The 23,636-nt window shown below is 38.7% G+C and overlaps 1 protein-coding gene across 4 annotated transcripts in view; it reads left to right on the top strand.

Moving 5' to 3' along the window:
• The window catches only part of LOC130180987 (collagen alpha-1(XIX) chain-like), a 94,860-nt gene that overhangs the window by 15,382 nt on the left and 55,842 nt on the right, over positions 1-23,636 (top strand). For 3 of the 4 annotated variants that reach the window (XM_056394697.1, XM_056394696.1, XM_056394699.1), the window contains exons 10-16: positions 1,983-2,027; positions 5,792-5,836; positions 15,032-15,085; positions 17,090-17,125; positions 18,812-18,838; positions 18,967-18,993; positions 19,559-19,612. In XM_056394697.1, coding sequence (XP_056250672.1) covers positions 1,983-2,027; positions 5,792-5,836; positions 15,032-15,085; positions 17,090-17,125; positions 18,812-18,838; positions 18,967-18,993; positions 19,559-19,612 — 288 coding nt within the window. The remainder of the gene's footprint in view (positions 1-1,982; positions 2,028-5,791; positions 5,837-15,031; positions 15,086-17,089; positions 17,126-18,811; positions 18,839-18,966; positions 18,994-19,558; positions 19,613-23,636) is intronic. The other variant, XM_056394698.1, reaches the window with a different exon arrangement.

The raw sequence follows: 23,636 nt of genomic DNA, 5'->3' as shown, positions 1-23,636 counted from the left end.
CATTGAGTGAAAATGTTTTCATGTCTTGTGGGATTTGCAGTTCATAACAGGAAAAAAAAGTAGAGAAGTAGTTTATTCTGAACCGTCTTCACAATATATCAGAAAACGTCATGCATTGACACAATAATGTGTCGTAATTTCTTTTCTTTTATTCACTCTGACCTTGTTTCACATTAATCTGTCTGGTAAATTATGGTGGCAGTGCACCTCTGTTAAAGCATATTTATTTCATATTGATCCCTAAATTTCCAAGTGAGTTCCAGTGACTATTAAATAGTGCTGCACTCATTTAGATTTACATTACAACACACAACACAATGAGGTAACAAAGACATAGCAAATACTGTCAATAAGGTAAACTCATGAGACTTTCAATTACCAACATGAGAATCTCAATTTGTATAAGATTAAAAAAATAGTCAGAGTATATTTATTAACAATTTAGCTTGACTTTGTAGAGATTAATCAAAGACATCTGGGCAATTTAGAGTATTTAAAACGCCCATAATGAGAACTGCAGGCCAATCATTGTGACCTACACAGTGCACTTCTTGGGAAAAGTGTGTGGGGATTACTTTGGCTGTGTTACTCCAACAGAAAGTAATATCCTGCATTGCAGTGAGAGTTTGATGGAGGATTCTAATGTACTGCAAAGGGATTAAACTGCTATGATTAATCCAGAATCCCTCAGGAAATTAAACAGATAAGTAGTGGGTTATAAGAATGCAGCTTACTTGAAAGGATATCCATTTTCTATGGCCTTGCACATAAATCCGGGTATTACTAGATTTACAGCTCCTGCATGTACATGCTAAAGAAAAAACACAGGCATAATGGTGAAATTAAAAACTTCTTCCCCATTTACAATACCCGTAATTTATTTTGCACCGTTTACAACTCTCCTGCCCGTATGGCTTGTGTTTTCAATTAGTACCCTCTAATTCAATTTATACACATCGTACTTCCAAAGTGAATTATACCGGGAATTTTATTTAATGCAGCTTATGCTTATTATTGAACTAACGCTGAATTTTGATTGGCTGTCAAAAACTTTCATTGTTCCTATTGTATGCATCAGTGTCAAAACGTTATTAATTTTTATATAAAGGGTTGTTTCAGTGGTTGAATAGACAATTTCAATTAAAGAAGACAATTTTGAAATGTACATCCATTCTCATATGCATTTTATCGCAGGTTTATCTGTTATTAACAAATGACATCAGCAGCTGTGAATTTCTATTGTCTCATAATGTCATCTAACTGCTGAGTCCATAGAAAGTATAACATTATGCCACATGCTCAATATCTACAAAATGACTCACTTCACTCAAGAACTGTTTTTTTTACGGATCAGATGCTGAGTATTTACAAAAGATAGACTGGGCCTGTTGTCTAGAATAATGGGTTAATAATCCACAGTATAGAGATGGCATCTTAGTTATTAGGTTTAGTCACATGTTCTTGTTCTTGCAGCAAGCTTATTGAGTTCTAACAAACAGGGCTTGTAATGAAGATGTGACCATGAATGGGCATCATGTTTAATTAGATTCTTAGCTTGCAGCAAGTTCTGTTTGGCTTAATTTGTTGAATAACTATCTGCCTCCATCTTCTCTCTCTTAACAATCTGATCCCTTTCGTTTCCTTTTCTTGTGCCCCGTCAAATGACACTCAAAAGAAAATCAAGCTTTTCTTCCTGTCTTGCCCTGTCCTGCCCTCTTTTTTTTTTTTTTTTTTTTCAAGAAGTTAGTTATTCAGTTATTAAAACAATACAATGAACCTTGACAAGGTTCAGATTCGTGCTCTCCAGTTGTTAGGAAACAGTATCCTGATCCGCAGCTGCTGAGCCACTGTGTCAGCACGAACTTATCGAACAGCTGTTGGAGCACGATCACTGATGAAACGACAAGCCTTCATGAAGCTATTCACTAATGTGTGAACGAGAGACCTTTCACTAACTGTTCTTTGTGTTGTTTCTGTCACAGGGGGACACAGGGGACGCCGGGCCTCAAGGAAACCAAGGACATAAGGTCGGATACTCGCCACTGAAACAAGTTAAAAACCTAACATTCCCTCAGTATTGCTTCGCTCTTAAAGCTGTGATTGTGATTGGCATGGACTTGGTTGGAAACTTTAGTTTTTATGTTTTGTTTTGTCTTTAACTGATTTTGTCTTAGTTTCAAATTGATTTTGTTTGACTATATGGTTTTCAGATCCAGTGAATAGCATGGGGCTCTTTTCATTTAGTGATTAATGGAATCTGTCACTTCACTCTCCAAGTAGATTTTCTAACATCGTTGGTTTGTATCACCGGTTTGCTTTTTTGTTGACCTCCTCAAAGCATCACAGACAACAACAAAAAAGCAATCTCACAATCAAACTAAACCAACAAGTGGGTTCCCAGTTTGTGCAGGAGAGTGCCGTATTGCTGGAGAGACCCAAGTTTATTCCCAAGCAAAGGTGCTTCTAGCTTGGCCAAGCGCCTCAATGGACACAGTTGGCAGTCTTCCTGGGTGGGAAGCCAGAAGGGATCATGTCTTTGTCGCTGCAATAGCAACTTGTACTGGATGGTCTGGCTGTCTGCGTAGAGGGTTGAGATCTGTGTGTGAACTTAAGTGTCTCAGCTATGCCCTCTTGGTGAAGCCCTTCGCTGTTGAGTGAAAAAACAAATGAATTGCATAACTTTATGAATATTTGAGGTAACATTTAACCGTCTATGCCTGAGGTCACTGACAGGTGGACCGCAGTCTGGGTCCACATAGGACAGCTCCGGGATCTGGATCTATAACCAATAAATAATTGAGGATTATTAGATTTTGACTGAGTGTTTCTATTTTAACCGGGGCAGTTTTTCTAGCCTCTATGGCACTGATCACGTGATGCTACTTAGCCAATTATTGCAACTCGGGTCAGTGAAATACACACACACAGGAGAGACAAGAGTCAGAGGAATTAGTGGGGAAAGTGGAGGACTGGGATATACAGTACAAGGGAAAGAAAGAGAAAAGGAGCTGTCAAAGCTGTTCAGTTGTTAAGATTTTTTGAGACTGTTAAGATGTGAAATGGAGTTAACAAAAAAGAAGAAAAACAAACTCTAGCTGCTTTGTATTTTATTTTTCTAAGATTGAGCTCTTTATTTTAAGATGCACGTCTTTCAAAAGCTGTCCATTATGATGCACTTATTTAAGCCCTTTTAATTATTATTAGAAAAGTTATTATTCCTGATCCCCAACCAAAGTCTACACCCTCCCCAGGCTGACATGGAAGGCCAGAAGTGACAGGCGTTGTCATTGTCTTGTTGGAGATTTAAATTGTGAGAAAAGTGCATATACTTTAAATGGAAGTTTTCAGACTGGCTAAGTAAAAAATAAAAATAATAATAATAATAATAATAATAATAAGCTTTATTTGTATAGCACCTTTCATACAAGAAATGTAGCACAATGTGCTTTACAACAAAGAAATGACATGCACCAAATGCTTCACATGAAAAGAAAAGACATAAAATGAACATAAAAACAAAGCATTGATCCAAAATTAAAAACATTAAAATCATCAATATAAAATGAGATTAAATAATAAATCATTAAATAAGAAGACATTTAAAATAAGTGCTGAGCAGTGCATAAATGTGGCGCAAAGTGCAAAGTTTCAGAGCTAGCTAAAGGCTAAAGTGAAGAAATAAGCTTTCTTTTAAAAGTATTTAGTGAGCTGGCCTCTCTGATATCTAAAGGTAGTGTGTTCCATAACTTTGGGCCGTACTTGGAAAAGTGTTTGTTTTGTAATTCACTGTTGAGGTTACATTCCTGAGGAGCTCAGAAAATTGCTAGATTTCGCGTACTCTCAATAAAATGAAGTTTTACTAGGATGACTACTTTGTTATTGTTGTTGATTTCTTATTGTATTCCATGATATTGTCATGTGTAAGATCTTTGACCATCAAATGTGGCTTCTTGGATGTCTGTGTTAATCTCCTTTCGTCAAAGAGGGCAGGTCCACTCACCAGGTACCAACACTTCCTGTAATGCTAGTATGTGGGTGTTGTTCAGAATGTCCTGTTATATATCCACGCGATACTTGATTTCATTCGAGTGATCAATTGCACTGTAGATTGCTGTGGAAGCAGTTCATGCATCAGCAGCATATAGGATCATCCCTGGGCAGTTTAATCTTGAACCTATATCCACTGGAGATGATAAGATCACTGTGGGGTGCCATTTTTCTTCATGAACCTTGATACATGGAATATGGAATAACACTTAATGGCACAGCTCTCTCCCCTTCTTCTTTCTGTGATGAGGTTCAGGAGCCAGCTAAAGCTCTTTCGTTATACTACAGTGCACAAGAAAAGTCTACGTTAAGAGGAGTAGCAGTATTATTGATATGATGCTAATGCAGAGCACCATGCTTTGTAGTATTTTATACCTCAGCTCAAGTTCTTGTCAATAACGATTTTTGTGAGATGCACTGAGATGTCTCATAAAACTTGTTTGCTGTACAAATCGCAATGTGTTTTGTTACATTCTCAATGTGTGTTTTCGTAATATTATTATTACACTTGTCTTTTACACATCTATAGATATATGGACACATGTTCTATAGAGACGGCACTTCTGTCTGAGATGGTGGCCGAAGACTCTCACTTTTTCAGTCTCGTTTGGTGGCTTTATTTATTTTGTGTAGCTGATATTAGATGAGTAATGATATGATTGACCTTGGACACTGTGCTATGGGAGTTTGCTTGACCTTTACTGACCAGCTGAGGTCATAAAACTGGATAGGTTACGCTCTGACAACAGAGCCAACAAGTTCCAAGACCTTTCGCACACTTCTGGCAGAGTGTGTGGAAAGCATGGGTTGGGTAGTTTGAGAAGAATCAGTGATCAGGCAGATATTTGTGGAAATAAGCCTTTAAGATGTTATATTTGGGGAAATAAGCCTCTAACAGCTTACTCCCTGACTACATATAATCTTACGCATGCTATAGACTTTGCTGAAGCTGAAATGATGCAGTGAGCTCGCAAAGCAAACAATATTGCTGGGAATTTGGTATCTGATTCCCAAGTGTGTTTTTATCACTGTAGTGCAAATGTGTGGTTCTTTGCCTGGATCAGTTTGAAGGAGCTGTGAGTGAGTTTTAGAATTTGGGATTTAACTTTATTGTACCAATGAGGGCAGGAGAAAAGGTTCTAGATACTCTCACCCCCTTTAGCACAGTGTTACTTACAAAGATAGTTGCATTTAGAAGACTTGAGGTTTTTTTTAAACTGCCACTGGTAGTGTATGTGGGACACAATGCCGCCCTGGTCCTATCTTTTTTATTTGTGTCAGTGTTGACAGATTCTTGTAACCACAATGATTCAAGAACAATACATCATACCAACACCACACAGTCTGTCAGTACAGTGATGTGATAAGGCTGCAGAGTCCTTCGGTACTTAAATTTGCATGTTATTGAGGATAAATGGTTTTCTTGAAAGTACTATAACCCCTTAATGGTTTAAGCGAGTTTATAAAAGTACAAGAGGTATGCAGATGAAATATTGGATGAAAGTATTTGTTATCTTAAGCGATCAACATCTAATCAATTATGAAACACTAAAACAAGCTTTATGGAGTGACCATGTTCCTCCCTAAACTTGCTTTGGATTTTATAGATTGCCTGGGTCATTCTAATAATCCTTAACAGGAAAGTGGAATTAAAGAACCGTGCCAAATTGTTTAGACCTATTGGGTGTAAAAACTTTTCAAGGGTCCTCTCCTTGCCTTTTAACTTTCAATCTTGTCATTGCAGGGAGAACTTGGATCAGAAGGGCAAAAGGGAATCGATGGGGAGAAGGTAAGTACTAGTCTCTTCAGCAGACATATATTCCATACATAGCACATCAGCCAGATCTAGTTTCGTCAGGGAATCAATTCTTATAGGCTTTTCATTTTCTGTGTGATGCCCTGGGGGTAGGAGTGAAGCAGCGTTTTCTGTGTGGCTGTTTTCAGGTGCCTGTCATATCTGAAGTACATCTAAGTGTGTTCCAGCCTGCAATGTCCTTCTGCAGTGAAATTAATTGATATGTATGCTACCATGGGCCCGGCATACTAATGGACTAAATTCATTTTTCAAATTACTGTAATCCCCTTCTGTGTCATTTCAGGTTAAACTTTATTGCATGCTCTTAAATCTGGCTGCAGTGATGAAACCGGTGTAATGTAATATAGAGTAAACCACAACAAGAAGTTTTAGTAAATGCTTTTTTTTTTTCCGTGGCAAAATGTAAATGCATTTGAAATGAATTCTGATTCTTCAGGGATCTTAGTGAAGCTATTTAGGGCACAAGCAAATGAGTGCTGTTTAGTATTAGTTAAATCAAAGGGTGTCTTATGTTGTACAACATTTGTTTGCCCACACTGACGCAATCTCAATAGATGGTAGCTGTGCAGATGGTCAGTTTTAAGTGTCTTAATAAAGGGACTGTTCTTTTCATCACCATCCTCCCCTTGAGTAGAAACAGCTGCCACAGAAATCAGCCTCCCTGCAGGCTGTGGACCTGCACTCTGCCCTAACAGTAACTCAGAAAGAAATCGGTAAAGACAACCAGGGATAAACACATGTATATCAAGCTGAAAGATTATTGACTGATACTAGTCAGTAGAGGTAGTTGGTATTATTTAAAATTATTTCGTACGAGTCAGAAAGTACCTCATAATTCTACTAGCAGTAGGACCTTGTTATACAATGTGTTGATTCAAATATTATTAAAAAACTACTGGGATACTTTGAATAGTTGTCAAGATTTAGTAAAATGAATTATTCAGTAGAAATGCAGTTAGTCCTTTGACCATTGTCTAACTAGAAAATGAGTTAGAGGGTGAATAACTGAACCTTTAAATCAGAATGTTTTAACTGCAGTTTTCTGCACAGCTCAAATAATTCACTTGATGCCCTCCAATAGTTGGTATTAAAATTTTTTCATCGATTTGCTCACTGCTGCTATGCAGTGATGTATGAAAATGTAATTTTTTTAAAACATTGGTAGACAACACATAGTCTACATGACTAAGATCATAATAAAGCACTTTAATGTATGTATACACTATATACCAAGAAATCTTTATGTTGCATTAATGGTACACGTTCAGATGATATCTACAATACAGATTTTGTACTTGTTCCTTACTTGCTTTCCCTTTCCTATCACCCCTCAAAGGGAAATCCCAGATAATTGTAAGTGTGCAGTAATCCAAGTAAAGTTCAGGCTGAAGTAAAAAAAAACAAAAAACAGAATTGGCAGGTTACAAATTCAAGCATTAGTTTGTCTCCCCACACCCAGCATGGCTCTCTTTGTTCCATGCTAAGTAGCTATTGGCAACTTGAAAAGCCAGTTGACGTCATATGCATATTTGCATATGAATGACATGATCAAGTTTATTTACATAGAAATCTGGAGGAAAGCAAGACCACCTAACTGGACATTAACTCTGTCCACATCAAAGACTGACTGATTTCTAGTCATAATTTTACATGAACTATCGTGGAAGAACGTGAATGTACATGATTCCTCGGATCAGATTGGATCGTGTTTTTGTTCACTGATTGCCACTAGTTGTAAAGCAATCAGGAGGAAAGAGTGACAGAGCTTGTGAGTAGCTCTTCTTTCTCTGCTCACTGGGCTCCAGTTGACTGGACCTCAGCAGTACATAAACTGGAAACAGCTGGAAGCTTGTTCAGCATGGATAGACTGAGACTGTGTTGCTAACCATTTTCTAAGAAAAGCAGCTGCTTAATACTTTGCTGAAAGTCACAAGTTGATGTCATTTGCCAATTTGCATGTCAGTGCATTGAGTACAGCCCTCTGAAGGGAGGGGTCTATTATGTGTATGAATAATAGGATCATCAGGCCACTGTGGAAATCAAACTGAGCCATGTATTTGTATAAATATATTTGTTACCAAGTACTTGCAGTCAGTATAATGTGCTCATAGTCTTGCGGCCGCCCTACTCCTCTCTGTTCTGTGTGCGTGTGTGTGGGAGGCACCTTCAGATGTGTGATTTCTCGTACATTGTGTCTGGATTCAGTAAATAATTAGAAAATAGTAACATTTTTCATGTTCTGCCGACGTTCACAGATATTCATTCATCCATTCATCCATTCACACACACTTTATGCCATCAAACCTGCAGGCAGGATAATAAGATCAATATCAATTCCAGCTATGTGTGACCAGTACACTGATCTGGTCTGAGATGCTAATATGTTTTACTATGAGCGTAGCAGGAGAGGAGACTTGTTTATGATCTTTGTGCATCCTGTATGGTTGACTGTGCTCCCTCACTTGTCTCCACGGGATTTGCTATGCTGTGCCCAACTTCCTTGAAACAAAGAAACAAAGTTGAGAAAGCAGAACTATCAGTACACTTTTAAAGCTTTATTGTTCATCATTGCAGACACCTGTTATAGTAATCGGGGACATGTTTTTCCTAGCTTAGCACAGAGACAGCCAGTCTTGCTGTTGTTAGCTAACAAGGCAGTGACTGATACAGCCTGTGTTTTGTCTCAGGGCTAATGTAAGGTTAATATGTTCTGGACTTGTGTTTGTCCTGGAAACACAGAGATTACATTCATCATTCATAAACGTCCTTTTATGTGACACAGAGTAAGACAGCAAACAAGTGTATTTACCAAAATGTCAAAATTAAAGAGTGGCCATTTTATGTTGGTTATGGGAAACCTATATATAAATATAAATATAAATATAATAAATGTGTGTATAATATATATGTGTATGTAATTGAAAACAAAATAGAGACTTAAAAATGTAGTGTGTGCTGAAAAAGCTTGTATTTTCATTACCTGCATTAACTTGGAGGCCGTAGAAACAAGCGTAAACTCATTACTTAACACACAGTATTATCACCATTTAATCTAATATGCCAAACTCGTCAGTAAACAGTTACCTACTTGCACATTTAGCAGTTACAGAGCAGCATTAGCATTGATTTCAGTCTGGTTTCTGGCCACATGATGAATTTAAGCCCAGTTTTCACTCGTCTTTTAGCTCTGTTTTTTGTTTGCTTTTTGGTGCTTTGCAGCTAATGTACAATAGGTTTTCATTTCATTTTTTTTTTTTTTTTTTCAAAAAAGCTGCCAGATCTTTTGGCTAGCACATTGCTCCTTTAAGTCTGTAAAACTGATGTATATATAGCCTATATGTATATATGTATACATTCACACACACACATACACACACACACACACGTATCTGTGTGTGTATGTATTTATGTATGTATACATATATATGTATGTGTGTGTGTGTGTATGTACATATATACATATGTATATACTTATAAAGTTCAATAATGAGAGTATAGCTCTAAATATAATCTAAATATAACTCTTTTAATGCTCAAATTCAGTTAATTGTGGTTGTAATGCTCCTTGTGTGGGTGAAAATAGAGTGAGTGTGGAGTCAGGCCAACATACAGTAGTAGGAATAGCAGAAAAGATGTAGGTTACTATATTTGATTGTAAACAAATTAAAGACTTTTACGTTCTTAAATAAACTTGCTTGATGATTTAAGTTAACCTATTTACTGCGACTACCAGACTCTATTACATGATCTGTCCCTTTACTGCAATTAGCTCATATTCCATTTTTAAAGCTAGTATGTTATTTAAAGCTGGAGTAGACACCTGAGAAGGCAGAATTCTATGAATGAGCATGTGATCTAGTATCGTTTTGCAGATACGCGTCCTATGGGACAGAAGGAGTGCACACCGTGTTATCTTGTGGGTAATCCAAGTTACATTTGTGGCTACATGATGTTCAGCTCAAGAGCGAAGTGACATAGAAAAGGAGTCAAGCAACACTGATAGAACATGATATCCTCCCCACTAGAGGATCTCTTGACAGTGAACTCTGATATCCTCACACAGTGGCCCTTTGTTTATGTTACCTTGGTAAACTGTATTTATTTATAGTGTAATAAACATGCTAATAACGTATCTTTTCCAGCACCCAATGTCAATGTGATTAGTCTTGTACCATAGTTTATGTGGTGGTGTATCGCTGAGCAAATGGAAAGTCACAAAAGGCATTTCCTGCTGTAACCTCCCTGGCATTTGTAGGCCGACACTCAAGATATCTATGTTACTTAGAGATCCTGTTCCACAGAGCTTTAAAGGCCTGTCATTCAGTATAACAACATTTCTCCACCAGAATGTTCTGACTGCTTAGTACAGCTGCAATTTTAATTTGGTATCGCCCCAATAGGCTCAGCCCAGTTATGATTAAATTGTGTACAATAACTAAAACTTGCAATCATTCTAACTCTTGTCAGGCACGGACAATGACCTGCAGTTGCTCTGGTTGTTAAAAGGTATAAGCAAACATAATTAGACTGCGTTTGTATATCCCTGCTTCTCTGGCTCTGTTTATTTGCTTGTTTTAGTTGTCTGGGGCTGGGGAGTTGCCAGATTGTCTTGTGGCCCCACCACTACAGGAGTGACGAGACACAGTGGTGTGTGTAATTAGCAGGCAAGTGTACACAGCTCCCCACAGTGTTCTGACCTCGTGCTGCAGGAACAACAAGCCACACAGCCAGCTCCAGCCTATTCCCAGCCTTGTCTCCCTCCTTCACCCTTCCCTGTAAATTCAACAAAGCCCACAGCTTGCAACAAAAGCTAACAATATACCCAGCTTCTCTAGTCTACATCTCTCTCTATGTCACTGAGCACCTGATTTGGACCTGTGGGCTCACGACAGAGGGCCATTAGACAGAAAGACAGCATCTTAACTAGGGTATTGTGTGGAAGGTAGGATGATTAAAAAAAGAAATACGCGTTTTCCCTTATGGGGTCATTAGATGTTTTCTACTTCAGAGATGGGACCTCATCAATCATCAACATACATCATAATTGAATAATTTAGTGTTGGTCAGTTGAGACTATTTAACATTGCGTAGTTTGAATCAACATATCACTTACTGCTCTGCAAACAACATATTCAGCCATTTGGATTTTGAGGGAACCTTTCTGTTCGACTTAAAGATTGTCTGTCCCTTGGTATATCACAAGTATTGCCTAGTTTTTGAAAATCATATCAACATTTTACAAAATGTAAAACTAAAACTATTGCATCTGTGAATACATAGATGCTAGTCTCAAAGCAGTGTATGTAGTCTTCTTTATAGAAGTAATAAGTCATTGTCAGTGGCATAGTTCAAAATATTTCGATATATGACATAATTCAAATATAACTAAATCTTTTCCCTTTCGAATCCACTTTCTACTCTACACCTGATGTAGACATTTGGTGTTGCTCTTATTTAAATGATAACTGCATTATTCCCTCTATCAATTCATTTCTCTTGAGCAAGACCAGTAGAATGATTGCTTTAAAAGTCTTTTATAGATGGAGGCCTGGACAAGGGGAAGAAACAGGATGAGAGAATGTTCTCGCACAACTTCACACATTGACAATTGTATAAAATTGGAAGGTAACACTTGACTGCACAGCTTTGTAGAGCAGTGACAACAAATACGTTTTGGTCCAGGTCTGTCAAACAGATCTTGTCTTGTGTCAGTTTTATTAAATACAGTAGTTGTTTATTTGGTTAAATTTCTGCTCTCCTTATATAATATATCTGAATGACTTAAAACCTTTTTCTGTTATGTGAGAACACAGAATGTCTAACGGCATGAAATTTTCCACAATTTGATTAATTTCTCAAAAATTATCACAAAAAAGCTAAAACTATATAATATGTAGTATTTATTTTTGTCTGTGCATTAATACTAATTACAAAAAAATGTAATGAGCATATTCAAAGCACCAACTCTGAATTAATTCAGAAAACATGCTGTAAAGTAATGGCTATGGGAAAATTGGACAATCAGAGCAAACACTGGTTAATGGTGTGTTTATTTTGCATTTGTCCCTGAGTAAGATTTAATGCAAAATTTGCAAGAGTGCCAAAAACCCCAGCAAAAAATTTGCTGTGGTTGTTCTTATGCACATTACTACAGACATGTTCCGATGCTGTGCAGCTCCACAGTGCCTAGCTTCTGCACAGGTTTGGCACTGACATTTCAGCAGTCCTGGAGTTATCTGAATAATCAAACAGTTGAGCCAAGTTTTTATCAAAATTATTTTTTTTTCTTTTTCCAAAGTTCCTTTTATCATACAAAATTAACAACAACAAGCACACATGGGAAAGTGAGCATCAGTCAGCCTGAGGAGAGAGTACACTGCTCGCACGTTGCGAACGTAATTCTGAATTCTTCATGTAAAACTGCTTTTGTAGACTGTTGTAATTGAAATTTTTATTAGCTGAAAACATTTTTGTGGTACACAGTTTATCCTCACCAGTTGCAAAGCAGAGCTTGCTAAAAAAAAAAAAAAAAAGCTGAGAGTAATATATGGTAAGAGAGTGATTTTTGATTGACTGAGTTGACTTGAAGCTGGTTCCTGATAAGGACATGTTGTGAAAAGTAACTGACTCTCTTGCTGTTTTGTAAACATATTGTCTTGTGTCTGCAGTTTGCAGGAGAATATGCTGGGGAAGGGAAGTTCATTTCACAGCAGTGATGAAAAAAGGACTACCTTAAATATTTATGACTTATAGCACAACCCTACATAGTAATAGTATTATTTAGTAAATCTAACTTAAATATGAGAGTCCTAGGCAGAACATGTTGCTTTAGGATGGACAGATGGGTGACACCATGTGCCGCTAGAACAGCTTCAGTGCTCCTTGGCATTGATCCTCCGAGTCTCTGGAACTCTACTGGAGGGATGAATACCATCCTTCCAAAAGATACTCCCTCATTTGGTGTTTTGATGATGGTGGTGGAGAGCTCTGTCTGACATGTCAGTCCAAAATCTCCCATAAGTTTTCAATTGGGTTGAGAGCGTGTCACTGCGAAGGCCACAGCACATGATTCACACCATTGTCATCACTGACCCCTCCTGCCCCATGGATGGGAGCATTGTCATCCCATCAGGATAGAAATGTTTCATCAATGCTTTTTGTAAGCCACGTCAGTGCAGTTCATTTATATATTTTAAAGTCATAACTGTCTACACTGAGTCAAGCTCCACTTGAGCTGATAATCAAGCATATGATTTCAAATAATACTAAATTAATGGAGTGAAAGAGGTCAGGGACTATGTTAAAAAACATGCCACTATACATATACAGTATATGTTCTGTTTAAATATTAGTATTAGGTAAGTATTAATACATCTTGGTAGATAGTGTATTTTCTGTATGGATCAAAGGGGATATCTATAATGTATCTGCTAGAAAACTGTGGACTAGTGTAAGGCAGATTTCATGCTGTTCTGGACAGCTGAAAACCCCACCACTGATTGTCGGTGAAGATTCTCAGTTATCCAGGTCATGCTATTTCTAAGTGCTGTATGAAAGCAACTGGACTTGCTTGAGGTTCTTGAAGAAGTTTCACCTCTCATTCGACAGGCTTCTACAGTTCTAACTGACCGGGGGCGAGTCCGAGGCATTTAACCTCTTGTGGGGTCATTCATTTCTGATTCTCTCAGAAACACTTCACGCTGTCAAAATCAAGGTGTCTTTTTATGTTGCAAATGTGTGATCAAATTCTGAGTCAAACCATTTTTGACAAGCTGATAGATGTTCTGTCTATGAATATGTTGGTATACGTTGAGATTATTAATTCTTTGTACTTTAATAGATGGTGCTAAAGTACGTTATTCTGAAGTGACTAATGTGCAGTAATACGGTTTTACAAATGTGTTTAAATTTGCCCTTTTTCAAAATAACAAGAGGAAAGCACATAATGACTGTAAAGGATCACAATAACAAGGAAACGTGTTTATATTGCAGGACAATTCTCACCATAATAATGAGACAAGATCTCCTTATTACAAGAGTGGTGTCAAAATTCGTATAAGATTACTCAAATACGCTTCTGTATTTGACGGAACCTGAAGTTGTTTACGTCCTTGTTATCAGATGAGCCTCGTACCACGTCTCTGGTAATAACTCAGAAGGAAATCTGCCTCTGGATCCCCCTGTGTCATATTGCCTCCGTGAAGTGGTTAAGCAGTCAATTTAAATAAAGAACTGGGCTTTTATGTACAGCTATGAGCCAGCTGCCCTATTATTGACAGTGTGCGTGGGATGAGTGCCCACATACAATCTGATAAAATCACGTCACAATCATGTCATTTTAAGTACAACTTATAGGCAAGCTGTATCATGGGTTTCTATAGGGGCAATTATTTTACATCATTCCCGTGGCTTCTGTTTTCTGAATTGGGGTTTAATACGAGGCTTGCAGCGAAAGGCAATGAATTTGTCATGTCTCTGGTGGAGCCAGACTTAATGTGATAAGGGTAGGTAATCATCTTCTGCAGATATATAATTCACTATTAATAGCCTTTCTAACTCTAAATTTAACCATGACAAATTATTGTATTTCTGAGTCATTTTACAGACTGCTCACACTCCCCATCTTTCCTGATCCCCCCCTAACCTATTTGAAAGAGTTGCTGCTACTGGACCAAATGTGTCACACCTAACAAGGCTTGCTGCAAATTTAGCCTGTCAATATGTGTCAAGCCTCATTCATCAGCTAACACTCTTTATCTCAGCTGTCCTTCTTCTTTCACATTTCACCACCAAGAGGCTTGACTTTGCCCCGAGCTTGCTTAGTTCAATCCCACCCCCAGGTCCTCTGCTTCAAGGTGTAAAAGCAATGACAATCACTGTCCTTGCTAAATCTGAGCGCGGCGAGGGAAAACAGAGACACGGGGAACCAGCTGATTGTAAATCTCTCAGCAGAATTTTGCTACTTGCACCGACTGGTGTTTGACATTATCTGTCTTTTCTCATAGACTGGTTGTGACAGGCATGAGAATCTCACACCTGCATGAGATACTTGTCTACTGAGTGTCAACATACTGACATACAGTAACACTTGTTGTTGTTGTTTTTTAATCAGTCGCTCACAATGGAAATTGATTTATTTCAATATATTGTATATTTCTTTGTCCCCAGGGTCTCAAAGGTGACCCAGGGCCAGTTGGTCCAGTTGGTCCCAAGGGAGACAAAGTGAGTGAGTCTGTCATACATACCGGACTGGACTAAATCACACTATAATTATTCTTGATTTTGTTTTTTAATGAAAAAAGATACTTCTGGGAATCTGCCTGATTTATACGAGCTGTAATCCCTGTCTCAATAATGTGTTTGCCCATCTGTTTGAAGTGCTGCTATGATTACTACTCCAAACAAGGCCAGCTAAAGAATATTGTTATTGCTATCATAACTTAGCAAGGCCTTACTGATGGTCATATACAGTAGCTTTTATCCCAGCTGAGAGAAAATGTTCCACTCACTATATTTGCAGAGCATTTGTATATTCATAGGAGTAGCTGTTTGTAATGGACATACCCAACAAAATCCCTTTATCTTGCCCTCTCTAAACAGTTTTTATGGGACTAAAGCCTTCTGCAGAAATGTGGACTGCATACTGTTGCCTTCTGTTTTTTGGACTGCTCACAGAGACTGTTGGTTTAGAATATAGAGTGTATTTGACTAAATTTGGTTCTTAAATATTAGGAATTCAACAGTTACATAGGTGTGTCCGGTAGTTCATGACTGGTTTAATTATTATTATTATTATTATTATTATTATTATTAGTTTATTTTACAGGAACAGTGCACATTAATAGACATTGCTGTTGTGGCTGGACAGATATTACGAAGTCACCCTAAAAACACAATATAAGCTTAAAATGCTAATGTTAACCTGAGATTTGAACATGCTGGAAATGCAAGAGATGAGTTTGATGCAATCCTTGTTCTTATCTGCAGCCCCCTTTATAGTCTGTTCACTGACATCATTGACATGAATTAGATTAAATCTTGTTGCAATGCAGAAAATATTGGTCTTTTTAAACTTTTCTATTCTTTTCATCCCACAGTGGGATTATTTTCCTTGTATGAGATGAAATGTTTTTCCTGTAATTAGTTGCCATATCTCCTGCTCTTTTATTTTTCCTCCCTTATTGGGGCTTTTTTTTTCTTTTCTTTTTTTTTTGTTGTCTTTTGGTAGAACTCACCGCATAATTGTAGGTGCAATGCTCTGTCTGCCAGCCTTGAAGTTATAATGAGGTCTGTGTGTTTCTGTGAAGACAACAGAGATTCACGGGGTATTTTATCCTATTTTCCGGATGGGGGGGTGGGGGGGTGGGAGTGGGTGTGGAGAGAACGTTTGTTTGTATTGAAACTGACAGAGGGAGGCAGATTTGGAAGCACAAAGTAATGAGTCCCCCGAATATCCCATAGCAGGCATATTTTAGCTGTGACATTCATTTAGACAACAAAATGGATATGAACTACAAGCACAATTTTTCTTTCATCCACATCTGATAAAAGGGTATTGCCAGTTGTAAAGTCCACTGATTCTCAACTCAGTGCTTTATATTGTATGGTTGGGATTGTAGTGAAAAAGGGGAAAGAACTGCAAAAATATTGGACAGTGATATATGAGTTTTATCTGAAAAGACAAAAAAACAAGAGAGGCAGTAAAAAGCATGTGAGATCATTGCTTACATTGGGTTATGCTGGCGTCAAAAGACATCTAGTTCTTTCCTTATATGACTTTTTGTGACTGCCTGTATGTCACAGTCACCAAACAATGTTATCATACCTGTCCATTGTTAATACTGCAAAGCTTTTACATGATATAGTACGGCTGTGTTTATTTTAAGGCCCCTCACATTTAATAGCACCAGCCCACCTGCCAGTTGTCTGACAGTGTGAAAGTCATCAGACAGGCATCATTTCATGACATACTGTAAATACCAGTAAATGGTCTTGTGTAGCACATAGTACATATATTGAAATATTTGTGCTATGCATAATCAGTGTTATTTTACCTGACCTTCAGATTTGTTATCACAAACATATTGAGCCTTTGGTCTAGATGTTTAAAAGTCAAGAATATATTGTATAGATTTGGCAGGAGCCATTACCATTGCACACAGTATGTTAAAGATGTTACTGACTGACGTTTTTGGAGTTTTCACTAATTATTATCGTCCTTCACAGGGTGAAGTGGGTAAGCCTGGAGCTGCGGGGCTGCCCGTAAGTATATCTGTATATGTAAGGACATTCAAAAGAACAGGAATAATGTTGACCTATACTCATGTGGGTGTGACCTGAAAAGGCTGGACTGAGCTTTGTAAATATCACAGCCTTTTGGCTGACCAGGCGCTACACACATCTGGCCCACAGAGATGGAAAGTGAGGCACTCAGGTGAGCAGTCTCTGTGTCACATTACCATCGCCTGGGAACGGGTCAAACAAGGAGCAGATAGAGAGGGCTCAGTGGGCATCCTCACATGGGCCAAAAGGATAGGGATGAGCAGCCAGGCAGAGAGGAATGGAGCTCCAGGCCTTGGGGTGGGGATGGAGGTTGACACGTAGCTGCTAGCTGTATCCTACATGGGTGAGACATGCACTTATTGGCTTGGTGGCTCTCTCTGCAGACTTCTAGCATTTACAGACACCCACAAAGAACTACACCACACTTTATGTATTTCAGTCTTATAATTGGACTGGCTGTACTAGTGCATCTTCTGTGGTCCAGAGGACAGAGAACATAAATGTACTCATTCTAGTGCCCACACAAATTAAAAGTACATTTTTCAGCAGGCAGCAGATAAACGTATATACTCGCAGAGGCTTTCATAGCCACCTATCAACACATATAGTAAATGTGTGGGCACAGATGTGAACACACACACAACTCCTTGGCTACAATGCATGTAGCCAGGGAGTTGACGGCTACTGGAGATTAAAGATATACTGCGGGTGGTAAGCTAATTACGTACGCATCATGAGGGGATCATCCTGCCAGTTTTAATCAGCACTGGAGTGATACAAACATGGCGTCCCAATGCTTCTGGCTTGCCCTTTTTATGACACCAAAGTGCTTACGATACCGACAGAACACTGCCACCATCCATTAGCTATTCTCTAATGCTAATTTTACATTTCTAAGGACCAGAAAAATAACAATCTTTACCTGAGTAGTATACATGGTTTTAGTTTAGCAAACTTTTTCACATCATCCCAGTAAATTGGTTGGTAAGCGTGAGAAGAAAATGTTCCTAAAGTAATGTGAATTTGCGTTGTATTGTTTGTTACCCAAGGTCAAAACTCTGCAACAAAAAAATTTACCATTGTACATGAATAACTGATTTATTGGCAAATGAACTGCAGGGAGAATGAGAAATGTTCTGTCTCAGGTCAGAGCTGTCACTCTTTTTTATAGATACATCTGCAAATATCTTAGGACTCTCAGCCTCCTTGTTAAATAGTATTTATTTTTCTTTTCTGACTTTGCGTGAGGCCGCTGACTAATGTGAAAGACTGCAGTATGTTGTGAACGGCCATTTCTGCAGCTGTTTCCAAGAAAAGTCAAAAGTGTTTGACTTTTAGATGCCGATTGAAAGAGGACACCAATTATTTGGCTTGTATTTGAAAGCTGAGATGTTGTATGTGGCCTTGTGTCCATTCTGTGGCCTGGTGAATAGACGACTCTGTCTGCCCTTTTCTGACAGTGGCCGGCGGGGTGTCTGGGGAGTGTAGTAATAGTCATGTCCTAACTTCTGTTAGGGTCACTGCGGCCAAGGATAATTACTATAGCTCATGACCAGTTGTGTTGCTAGCCTATAACTGGCCATGTATTGTTATACTGTATATGAACCGTGCGAGTTGTGTTTTCATACTGACTTGTATGTTTTTGATTGTTTGTTTGATTCTCAGGTTGACAAATGTCCCAAAGGAGATCAGGTACTTTAATTATGTTCATCTTATACATTGTTTATATTATATATATTATCTATATTATTCACTGAAAACAAATAAATATTGTTGAGTTTATGTTTTCTTGTAAACATAAATCTATTTGCCACATTCAGGGCCCTCGAGGTGACAAAGGAGATAAGGTAACTAATTAATCACCACATTCAAGTCAAGTATCTCCTTTTTGTCTGTTTTTGTCTTGTTTGACAATGTGCACATAACATGTTCTCAAGCAATTGAGCACAACTATTAGGTTCATCAAGCAATTACTGACGCACCATAAGCATATCCTCGCACAAGAACTTCAAAACAAAATCACGGCTCAGCATATACCTTGATTAACTTGTTAACAGTTCCTTATCAAGATACTGTGTAGAATAATGGAATGAAGCTCTGATCAACTGAGGCTGCAAATTGCCTATTAAGGGGATGGTGGAGAAGTCACCTAGAAACTGTTCATGAATAAGAATAGAAACTACAGCTGTACATACTCCATTTTATCTATTCATGCTATTCTAACTAAGCGAATGCTGTGTTTCCTATCACTGCAAATAAGCCCACTAGTTCTTTACTGGTATGCAGAGAACATTTGGCACAAACATCTGTCTGCATCACTTTTTACAAGTAGCGAGCCATAGTCTCTTACTGCAGCACAGAATGTACATGAATGTAGCGCCCAATTCATGATGATACGTGTCCTTTCCCTAGGGATTGGCTGGGGTGCCAGGTCAGCCAGGGGAACCAGGCAAAGAGGGCAAAAGGGTGAGTAAACAGAAACAGTCGATTAGTTGTGTGGCCTGGCTGGTGGTTGTACTGACTGAAAGGACCTAGCCTGGGGAAAGGCCAAACAGCAGCTGAGTGGCTGTTGTTGTTTTTGGGGGAGGCAAAGATGATCTGTGGCAAGGGGATTGCAACGGACCTGGAGAGAGGGAAGGGGTGGTGTGAGCCTGTTGTATGACAATTAATGAATGGGCTCCATGGTCAAGGGGTCACATACACTCACAGTATGACTGGCAGCACACATGCTTGAGTCCCACTGGGTTGTGGTGGACAGTGTTCAGTTTCCTAAAAGGCCAGCTTAGTTTGGGACAGAGCCAATGTCCATGAGTGAAACAACTGAAAGCCTACATCATATTTATTTACCTCTCACCTGTGAATGCAATAGCTGTGGTTAGGAATACAAGTGTCAGGGTTTTTAATGTAATGCCCAAATCAAAAGTATGCATTTACTCCAATATTGTCAATTCGGGATGGCTTACTTTTGTTACATAAAAACTCACAATCTTTCTGGGAACATACTGTATGTGAAATTCCAGTTGCTTCAGATACATCTGAATAGTTCACAGGTTAGGTACTTGTATGTGTATGGTATGCTGTCATTAATAATGTAATTGGTAAATGTTGTAACATCGTGGTGGGGTGAAGATTGCCTCACTGAAAGAATGTTGTTGTTCCTTGACACCACAGCTGAAAGGCCGTGTTCAAGGACAGGTGGAAAGAGTGTCCTTTTTTGTCCAGCTTAATTGATTTGGTGTGAATACCTTTGCCTTTGTCAACGTCATCAAAAATAAGCTCCTCAGACGACTGAGTATTCCTGTTTGTCTTACAGATAATGCTCATAAAATGGTAAAAAAAAAAAAAAACATTTGGCTCCGCAGGTTGAGCTGTAGAGCACCCATAAGTAGGTCAGGCAAATGTTCTTTTCAGATTAAGCAAGAGCGGAGATGATGCACAATACTCGAGACATCTGGATGCAAGTATCTCAAGAATTCCACCCTTCTGTGCGTGAATTCATTCAAACTCAAAACTTGTTCCAATAGCATTAACAATTTATGACCTATCATCGGTTGTGTTATTTCTCAATGGATCATTTCCCCCAATGCATGAAGTAACAGAATCTATTGTCAGGAAAAGTATTCACAGTCAAGACAAGTGAGCTCAGAGGCTGGTGCAGATGTTTTTTTGATGCTTTTGTCTCTCTACCTCATTAGTCGGGTGTTATTTTATACCTAACCTGACTTAAGTAGGGACTCCGCGTCAAAGGAACTGAGTGTCAGACGCATCAATTATGGTGTTCACTTTTCCTGTGGAATACAGTCTTATGATGAATCTTTCAATCATAATTGGTTCTGAGGAAATAGAAAGCCTCTCTCTGTTTGATGTTGTGGCTTCTTGGTTGCCTGTATACCCGCAATATTTCTCGCACTAGTTATTTCTTTTAAGATTTTGTAGGTAAACTAGCCACAGGGCTTTTAAACTGGCCATCTCAGACTGCTGTTGTTGTTGCTGAAGACACAGTTCTGATCTATTAATACCCTGTCTTTGATGACTGGCTGACTTCACGGTGACTGTTAATGTGCTAAGGTTTCTGCTTATTCTTAGCTCTAGGAGTCACATGTGGCCTCAAAGTTGTTGACCAACCTGTGTTTCTGCAGTTTGACAGCCTATTTTAGGAAGGTGGACATATATCATTATCAGGGGCTAGCTAGTGGCCAGCTGATACAGCAAGAGACTGTCACCTAATTAGCAACTCTTGTCCATGCTTGCAACTTATTGGTTTCACTAAGAGCCATAGCTGATGTACAAATGATGCAAAATATCTTGACGGAGACTGACCACTCCACAAGCTTCATAGAATAGCCAGGAGTGGGAATCTTTCACAAGGCCTTAGATTCAAGCCAGGCCATCTCTCACACTGTCTACTTCAATTTATTGTTGAGGAAAATACGACCACTCTAAGCCATTTAGATTTACTTCAAGGAGATGTGGAGGACATTGTAGTGAGGAGGAAGAGGATGATGCCATTTGCACTGATCCAGCTCTGAAGCTTAAAGCAACATATGCAGGAGAGGACAGTCACCAAACCCCCTTCTGTGACCCCTTGTCTAACATTCACAGAATTTTGATTTTATCTTATTACCTTGATGGATGACTAGTTCAGTTAGTCAAGGCCAGTCCAACCATGTCTAAGAATTTATGGGAATATATTGCCCCCACATTACACATTGCCATTAATAGTGATGTGAATGGCTTGGTTTTATCCATTATGGATGGCATTGGCACAGAAAGGCAGGCAAAGAGTTGGACTTTGGGATTCAGTGGCACATTACAGCAGATGAAAAAAAAGAAGGTGGGGTGCACCAGTAAAAAGGATATGTCCCCCTTGCTGCCTGTGGTGTGCTAAAATATTCATCAGGTGCTGTAATGATGTGCTAAGCTCTGTGTTGTCATTGTAGGCTGGCCCCATCCTACACAGGCTGAGGAGGTGAAAGACACGCACGCTGAAGGAGATAACCTTGAAATCTTAGTGTTTTCAGTGTAGTCGTTTGTAAGCCAAGTATTAGGTATGCTCATGCAGCATGCAGAGCAGAGATGTGCCTGCCTGATACCCATCAACAAATATGAGGGACTGTATGATAAAGTCTTATGTACATACAAAAGTGATGTGGGATTTGGTGGCAGAAAGGATTGAAAAAGTACCAGGATGACATAATTTTGCATGCTCAAAATAGGACTGAAAACCTACGCTTGGTCAATGCACTTTGCTTCCTCAAAGCCAAAATACACAGGAACGCCATGGCAAGCTAGGTTTATTCATGTCCTGCCAAGTCTTCCCAGCATACTCTGCTTCGGTAGTTGGCACAGGGTTGTGAGTGGGTTCATTGCAGACATGGGTTCATCCCTGGGCAAAGTAGTAGGTTCCCATGGATTAATAAATAATCACTTTAATAAATCCCCATTACAAGGTGGGTCTTGGAGTTTTAATCCATGCCTAACACCACATTAAGTCTTATTAGCTGTATAAATGCACCTGTATAGAAAATAAGGCCATGCTAAATATAAATCACTGATTCCCCTGGTTTGGAAGCCATGTGCTGTTGTCATACATAATGGACAGGCATTTGCTCTAATTAAATGTTTTTTGAACTTTGCATTAACATTATAAACATATTTTCTATATGTATACATAGATTTCCCCTATTGATAAACAATGCACTCTTTTCTTTGATGCATTTTGCAGAAAGTATGTAAATAATGTGAATGCAAAACATATGAAATCCACATTAATCAGCTGAAGGCCTCTACCGTGTCAAGGATTCCTTGTCTCCTGCTTTGGAAAATGCACGTGTCTGACAGATGTGCTGCACAGTGTTTGTTCTTATTAGACATAGCTGTGCTAGTGCAGAGATGATGAAACTCCAGCAAGCCCTAGAGGAAGCAGAGCACTGCAACTGCTCTGTCTACGGATGTGTTCTCTTCAAATGAATTATGCAGTGTTGATCCTATTACTGGTTTATTCATTTATTTAAATCTAGTTAGTTGGTTATTTCTTTAGTTATTTTGCTTAGAGAGTGAACTAGTTGGCACAGTTGGAAAATTATATGGATTGGTAGCTGGCAAGTTGCAGCTCTGTAATAAACATATAGGTGGGGAAGTATTTTGCACTGCTTGAGTTAAGCAGAGTTCTGTACTCTCTGATGCTACAAAGAATTTACCATCAGGCAACAGTTGACATTCTCAATTGACTGCCTATCTCTCTCCTGTTAAATGGCTCCTGTTTCTCATAGAAATATTAATCTGCATACCTCAGCCGGGGATGTGAGTGGATGACAGTGTGCCACACGGGATACCTGTGTCATATGTCAAGGAGATAAGAGAAGACAAAACTCAAAATAAAGCTGAAAAGGCCTGGAGACTGTTGCCAACCAGGCAACACAAAATGACCTAGTAGAGAGGAAAGCCATTAAAAGAGAGACTTTTAATCTCGGAGGAATCATTTTCTCAT

Source organism: Seriola aureovittata, chromosome 14, assembly GCF_021018895.1.
Source record: "Seriola aureovittata isolate HTS-2021-v1 ecotype China chromosome 14, ASM2101889v1, whole genome shotgun sequence".
Taxonomy (NCBI): domain Eukaryota; kingdom Metazoa; phylum Chordata; class Actinopteri; order Carangiformes; family Carangidae; genus Seriola; species Seriola aureovittata.
This window is presented reverse-complemented; position numbering and strand designations above follow the sequence as displayed.